The sequence below is a fragment of the Solea senegalensis genome, linkage group LG1 (assembly GCF_019176455.1).
Source record: "Solea senegalensis isolate Sse05_10M linkage group LG1, IFAPA_SoseM_1, whole genome shotgun sequence".
NCBI classification, from domain to species: domain Eukaryota; kingdom Metazoa; phylum Chordata; class Actinopteri; order Pleuronectiformes; family Soleidae; genus Solea; species Solea senegalensis.
The window spans coordinates 40,837,866-40,845,845 of record NC_058021.1 but is presented as its reverse complement, the minus strand read 5'-3'; the positions used below and the strand labels follow the sequence as shown (position 1 = coordinate 40,845,845).

Genomic DNA, 7,980 nt, shown 5'->3' with positions numbered 1-7,980 from the left:
AAGTGGACCATGCATGAACTGAATGAAAAACATATGAAATTTGAGACAATATTTCTCCCAGACTTTTGTGTGAAAAAAAAAAAAAACAACTTGTAAATTTTATTTGATGTGGACATAAAAACTGATCTTTCAAACTGAAGTCAAATGATCCAAGAGAAGTATTCTTCCACACCACAGACTGGTCTACTAAACATGTACACATTGGCAACAGCTGCATATGCTGCACAGCAACCTAAAGAATGGAAAAGGTGTCAAAAAGTGTTGAACAATAAATGCTAATTAAGATGTGTCATCAGAGCCTTTCAGAGATGTTTCCAGTGATCTGCCTTTTATTATTCAATTGCCTATGTGTAATCTTGCCTACTGAAGATTTAAATTACACACAAAACAAAATGTTTTACAACATGCATAACTACTGCGGGAATCCATCGTTTGTTGCAGTTAAATGCCTCAAATAGGGCATGAGAGGAAACCGCAGGATGAAGGTGTTTGTGGAAACACATGAACAGGGGGATTCATTAATTGCTGGCTTTTCAAGGTATTTAACAACAATATGAAACATGAAATATCACTATCACTATATTCCATGTGTTTATATAAATTTTTTTAATACCCCATTCATTCCCATTGATCAAAAAACCTGTTTAATCCTGGGTTTAATGGGTTTAATGGGAACTTAAGACCCAGACGGACACACTTATTTCATTTTCGTCTGCTCTAGCAATTCTCCATTTTTAAAAAAATTGGGTCCTCACACAAGATAATTTATTTCATTAAAAGGGTTGATTTATAGAAATAGTAACCACCTTAACCCCATCAATGACCCTTTTTGTATCCGGCACATTTGTGACATCACAGTTCAAGAACAGATGATGCTGGAATGAAAGAAAAAAACACCCCAGGGCATAAAATCCCAGGTATATCGGCTCACTTTAGTGTGAAAGATATAGATACCCTGTAAAATACTGCTGCTCCAGTCAACAAAACATTATCACCATTAATACAGTAACAATCAATGTACTGTACATTGATAAAATGCTGTAATGAAACCATTGACGTGCCAGATTACCAGATTTTATATATTTTTTGCTTCAATCTTTAGACTTAAACGGTCATAACTGTCAATATCACGTTTATCTTTGCTCTCCTGACATAACTCTAGCTTCAGAATGGTAATCCATAACCAAACTACTTCACAGAGTTGACAGCAAAATTAATATTCAAACTCACGTTTAGAGACACTCAGGAGAGACAGTGTTTCCACTGACATTGACCGGGGCAGACTACACTCAGCACTTACTGGCATTAGAGCAAGTATTAAATAAAGAGTGTTATTACTTCCAGGATAAATCCAGCAAATGGGGGAAGGGGGGGGGACAGTTATTTGAAGCTGAAACCTGACCTGTGGAGAAGGTTCAAGAACAACAGAGACAGACGGAGCTGCTCCTCGCTAAACGAGACACGACAAACACACGGAGTACATCAATGCCACTCGAGCTTTGAAAATTGAAAACTCCACGGCTCGTCACATGCTTCTGGTTTTTTACGAAGAGCAAACGCTGTCTCACCACAGTGACCACCAGGTGTAAAACGATCATTATTATTATATATATTATATACCATTTTAAAACAAAACGTACCACAAAAAAAGAAACAAGAGTGAATCATGATATAAATAAAAAGACACTTTTATTGAAAGTTTTTCTTTCACACTCACAATCAAGCTTATAGTCTGATCACAGAGAGATGTTGGACATTCACCCAGAACAAGACACACACACACACACACACACAGTCAGTTTTATCAGACAAAAATATATATATTTATATATTTAAAATCTTTACAATAAGCTTGAATCATGAAACGCACACAGAGGAGTGTGCACACCCTACAGTCAAACACTGACGTTTTTTGTTTTACTCCTCACACAAGTCCTTTTTTGTACCCTGGTGTCAGTGTAAGATTCTTTTTTAAGCAATGACGACTTTCTCTTTTTTCTTTTTTACAAATGTGCAAAATAAGACAGATTTGGAATCCTTCAGCGCTCAGTGTAAAAGTCCAGGATCCACAGGAGCAGTAGTGGAGCTCGCTCCCTCCCTCCACCTCAGTCCTGCCCTCTCAAGCTTCAACACAGCTCCATCGCTGCTTTGCCTTTCATTTTCAAGTAAAGTGCTCCTCTAGTAAAAACCACACGGCAAGAGATCAGTCTCGTATTTGTTTTTGCCACTAGTTAAAAAGTTTCTTTTGAAAAAAACAAAAAAAAAAAACAACTGAAAACGTAGACCAAACAATCCAACGGACCAAAAACAAGGGAATGTCTTTTTAAGGAAAAGGAAAGCAGTCCTGGCAGGTTGTGAGGCGACAGTCACATAGTTCCCAGCAGGAAGTCATACAAACTCCAGCTTGCCGTGGCCGCTGTACATCCCCCAGTGCACCAGAGACAGGATCTTGTCGTTGCTTAGTTCCGTCTGCCTCATTTTGTCACAGGTCAGGCAGCAGTTTTCGTGGCCGGTGACCGGCACCATGCACTCCAGGTCCAGCTTGGCCACGTGACCCTTCTTCGTGTGGTGGCCATGGAAGCTGTAGTGGAGCCGTGACAGCATTTGCTGCCGCTGGTCCTGCAGCCGCTTGTTCTCGCTGCGCAGCATCCTCAGTGCCAGCATGATGAGCAGCACCAGGATGAGGCCGCCGGCGATGGGCACGGCAATCACCGCCGCCCGGAACCACACCTCCTTGGCCGAGGCCAGCTCCTGGACCCGGGTCACCAGGTTTCTGTTGTTGCTCTCCGGCTGGAACCGGCTATCTGTTCACACAGAGATACACATCTGTTTGAATATTCTCTCACGTGATTTCACTGCTTCACATTATTGCTGAATGATTTGGGAAACATCTCTAATTCTGGCATAGATTGCAGCTGCAATTTGAAGTTTCTTTAGCGTCAAATCTTCAGTATTTTCTGTTTAATTCATTAGAAATGCGATGGATTACCACACATTATCATAAACTGCTATCTTCCAAAAAAAGGATGAGAAGAGAGAAATAGTTGAGAATGCCTTTGTTCAATAAAGAAATTAGTAGTTCTACTTCTGAAAATCCAACATATGACACACTAACAACAACACCAATAAAATAAAAGAGGAAATGACAGTGTCAGAGAGCAAAGAGCTGCTGTGTCTGTGCATAGTACACATAAATAACCTAGAGCCTGATTTCAGTATATTCTGCTGCTCTCGCTGAACAAATCCTGCTCTGCACTCACGGCAGTCACCACAGAAAGAGAGTCACACAAGAGTGAGTGAGAAGTGCAGTCTGGGTAAAAACAAATGAGTCACCTTGTCCCAGCTTCAGATCCAAAAATTAATTTGAGCTAATAAACTCTCGACTGCTCTCCTGAGGGTCACATCAGAAAAGCCCCTCAGAAGGACCTGTCTGCCTCTCTCACTCTCTATGCATCCTTTCATAAGTCCCTGAGCTAGTATTTCTGCCCAACATGCAGATTAGTCGGGGAATATTCATTCTACGAGGCACATTCCTTCTCAGTGGGAAAATTACATGGTGCACGCATAATAAAAAGAATATATTTGATGTCTTTCCAAGCGCTTTAGGTAAACTGGCTGTTCTCTGCCTTCCCAGGGCTGGATCCCATTAAAGGTTAAAGTGAAGTTTTGTAAAGCTGGGAATTAGCAAAACAAAAAATAAAAGAGTGAGTATATGGGGGGGGGGGGGTGGGGGTGTAAGTGTGGCCTGTATGTCCATAAACAGCAAAGTATTTGAAGAAGCCTACAGCTCGACTTATTGCTTCTGGAGCAGGAAAGAGGAAAATGGTGCATATTTGCTGAGGAGGAATCGTAAAATCCCCCGGAGAGTCGAATCATTTTAAAAGCTGCTGAGGGGCATTTCATTTTTGCAGTGGATGTTAAGTTGTTTAGTTTTTTCGTACCTGTCGAGTCCCTGGTGTGTGCCAGGTCTTGAAGGCCTCTGTAGTTGCACATGTCGTCGTGGCAGCACTCCAGTGCCGTGGACAAGGCCCCGCTGAGGGCATCCACCGCCCTGGAGTTGCCGCTGCTACAGATGTCTCCGGCGTTGGCGACGGGGTCTAAACACCCATGGGTGAGGGGTGAGTTTGCGATGAGTGGGTCGAGGACCTTGGTGAAGCAGGCGTTCAGTTCTGATTTACACATGTATCCAGTGGCTACGCAGTGCGGTGCATCACAATAACATCTTATTTCACCTGGAGGAGCAGAGGGGACAAGAAAAGGAGGAAGGTTTAAGGAAATGTGCGAATAAAACTTAGACTTTTCACTTTACTCGTGACATGTACCTGATACTGCTTTAAAATGGTGTGAAAAGTGACCTATACTTCAGCTGAGACGTTACAATCCCACTTCCTAGGTTTATTTTACTGTTCGATCAATTATACCAACAGCATTTTTCTCCCCCCATTTCAATACAAAACTACTTTTCTGAAGTTTTACAACCTCATTAAGAGATGTCCTCGCTCTGAAAGTAGCTTCTAAAACGCCCGTACTGAGCAGCCAGGTACTTCAGAGGTGAGACCTCATGAGATTATTCCTCACTTCTTCACACATGCAGCAGCTTCTGGAGCAAATGCTCCTTCTTGTCTGCGTTATAAAACAGGAACTGTGAGCTTATAATTAGTGGTTTGTTTGCCAAAGTCAATTTCTTTCAACCAAAATGGAAACTTGCATGGGGGTGATGCAGGAGTTCCCCCACCACCACCCGGAGCATTACTTGTGGTCAGGACAGCCTGAGGGGGAACAGGGTGCACTGAGGTCCCATCTAAAGAGCTTCCAGCAACCTTATCATTATGGCTGCCTGCTTTTACACAAGCCCACTCATTACTTCATCCATGGCTTCACTTAAAAAAAATAAATAAATAACAAGCACTTTGAAAACAACTCCTACTTATTTTTTTTTTTTGCCGTAATCAGACACCTGGTGCAGTTTTACAGGACAAAACTCTCAACAATGTGTATTCTTCTATATACATTACAGGATTTCTATATGCACTATTGATTTGGTGGTTATTCTGATTTATGAATTTACTTTAAAATACGTGCTAAATCCATCTCTTCACACAGTGGCTTTGATGTGAAGCTTCCAGACACTAACTGTGACTAACTCTGTACTGCAGAGGCACAGTCATCAGATCAGTGTTTTCTCCATGAAGGACTGGAGCAGCAGGGCCCGGGCAGGTCATTTGGAGAATATTTCATTAGAAAGGAGAGGCCCCTTTGTGGGCTAAGAGGGAGAACTGGGGTAGAGCACTGAGGCTTTTCCAGCTCTACTTAATATGTTGCATGAATGGCAGCCAGCCTCAAAACTAAGTTAGGCAGAAGTTATCGAAGTGGTGAGACTGGCTTTTAACTCCATTGTGTGTAACAGTATTACACAGAGTTTGGACATTACATTTAGGGAGTTATGACTGGAAAGAATTGCTTTAGTACTTCCACATGAAAGCACGGCTCTTCAAAAAGAAGAAGAAAGAAGTTGTGGTTGGATTTATTTTAGTCGTTTCCACTGCATGCTATTTGAAACTATTATCACTAAAGGTTAATAAGTATAAATAACACTTGAATTCACTCTTGTTTTGATTTGTTTTTCCTTTTCTTTTCTTCTTATAGTTCAACTGGATTTGAAGAAGTGAAATACAGAGCAGTCCGTTCACAGTGTGCACATTTGTACCTTTGGTGAGAAGAACAGCCATAGCACAGAGTTCCAGTTGAAGCCAAATGGAAATGAAAGTGGACTGACGATCCATTTACACTAAGTTAGTGTCCTGTATATCCAGCAGCAGCAGAGTCGGACGACAAAAGGGCTTTTACATGAAGCTACGGTGAAAAGTGAAGCATTCCTGCGCTCAAACACGACAGCACACAATCCACACCACGACAGGAGGCGCTCAGGAACCAAACCGGAGAGCTTTCCTCACCCGCATGGACACACCGAAAAGTGAGCGAGCTCGGTTTTAAAAGCGGCCCGACATTACACGAGACGCCACAAAAACAAACTGCGTCTTCTTCTTCTTCAAGTCGACACCTGAGACAAGCGGAGGCAGAAATGGGAAATATTCTCCTTAAAAGACAGAAAAATGAGATCCAAATGTGTCAACGCCGCCGCTCCTCTGTGTCGCCGTCGAGCATCACTCGGTTTAGTTCAAGTTAGAGACGTTTGTAAGACCAGAGCCTCAACACACACTCCGAAAAACGCCTCGGCTAGCACCACTAATAGCTACGGTCCAGTCAAGCCCCGCCCCCTGCAACCTGATTGGCGAGTCCACCGGAGGGGAAGTTAGTCAGCGTAAGTAGCAACGTGATCTCCGGTGTGCCCTTTCAAAATAAAGCCTTTTTTCTCGGTTTTAAATAATGTCGACATTTTGTATTTTATTCATTTAGATAACGGCTCTATAAATAGATTTACACTTTAAAATCAAAACAGAATAAATATAAAATGATAAATTAATACTTTACGCAGCTCGTCCGGCTCCATTAAGTGGGCTTTACGTTCTTTACCCCAAGGAACAAACCTTTATTTTGCTTGTCCTCATCACTTCTATTTCCCGTGTCGTCCTGCCCTCTAACTTTGTGACTTGACAACTCAGGTCAAGGCAATCCGTTCATTCATGGTGCTTTATTTCCATAATACCATACTCCATATGTCAGCATTAGATGCCATTGGTCCAGGGGGCAGTCACTCCACTCGGTTAACAAAGTGTCTCACAGAGGGAACTTAGATCCAGAAATGACATTTGTGACGTTATTTAAACTATTTTTTATTATATTTTTTCATTTCTTTTGTGTTAAGCCCACTAACTAAAGCTACATATGGCACATAGCTATATAATGTCGTTAATTGGGAACTTATATTACTGTTTTGTTTTCCTTTTCATTACTCCAACCTTTATCCTTTACACTGTGTGTCAAATAAGGACATTGTTTTCAACATAACACTTTTTTTATTGTGGAATAAATGTTAAAACCAGCAGGCCTTTGCGTTAGTACCTATGTACCTATCATTTTATTATTAAATAAGTCAGCGTCCTGTTGTCAAACAGGTAGCAGCCGTTTACCTGCAACGTCATCATTTGTCCCGCTGACCGCCAGGCTGACGCCGCGCTCAGCCGTTTCGAATTCAGGCAACAAGCCTGCAGCCGCACCGCTGCTGCTGCTGCTGCTGCAGACAGACGTTCACACAAATGAGCAAGGCATGGCGCCACCAAGACACACACACACACACACACATGCACACACACACACACACACACCCTTTAACAATCGACCATGCAAAACATACGTGCGTGCGCCATCTGTAGCAGACGTGTATTTACATGACAGAGACTACAAATTACTTTAGTCTTATAATAACAATAATGATAGTAATGAATTGGTGTGTGTGGGGGGAAAAAAAACAAAATACTACTTTCACAATATGATGTTGAGTTAACAACTTATAAACCATAGGGAGAATATAATACGGTGTTACTCACCTCCTTTCACCCCTGAAAAAGCTTTTGTGACGGTTAAACGTGGGTTTCGGTTAGGCCTTTAGGTGTGTGTGTGTGTGTGTGTGTGTGAGACCCACTCCCCCACGCCTGTAGAAATACAGCAGTGTTTCCTCCTCGGGCCTTAACTGTGTCCAACAGACAGACAAAAACTGGGCGAGTGAGCTTTAAGGGGAACGTACACAATTTACACACTGCAATTACAGTCATTATGTGCAGCTCCACTGAGGCGCCAGTCCAACACTGGCGTTACATCATTCATCTATAGTGAGAGCTGGAGGGCTGAGGACTGACAGACAGACAGGCTGACAGACAGACAGGCTGACAGACAGACAGAAAATACTGTTTGGGGCCACATCACGTCATCCTCATGACCCATATGACTTGTTATGATCTCCATCATGTTTATGCCGTGCGTAATTGTCTATTTGAAAGCGCACGCGCGCGCCTGGACCGT

The 7,980-nt window shown here is 42.3% G+C and overlaps 1 protein-coding gene across 1 annotated transcript; it reads right to left on the bottom strand.

The window, feature by feature from the left end:
* Positions 1-1,672: 1,672 nt before the first annotated feature.
* Positions 1,673-6,240, bottom strand: bambia (BMP and activin membrane-bound inhibitor (Xenopus laevis) homolog a). The gene is made up of 3 exons (XM_044027811.1): positions 5,708-6,240; positions 3,942-4,232; positions 1,673-2,804 (listed from the first exon to the last, which is right to left on the bottom strand). Exons 1-3 carry the CDS (start codon positions 5,781-5,783, stop codon positions 2,389-2,391), a joined length of 783 nt encoding a protein of 260 aa, XP_043883746.1. The 5' UTR covers positions 5,784-6,240; the 3' UTR covers positions 1,673-2,388.
* Positions 6,241-7,980: the final 1,740 nt, after the last annotated feature.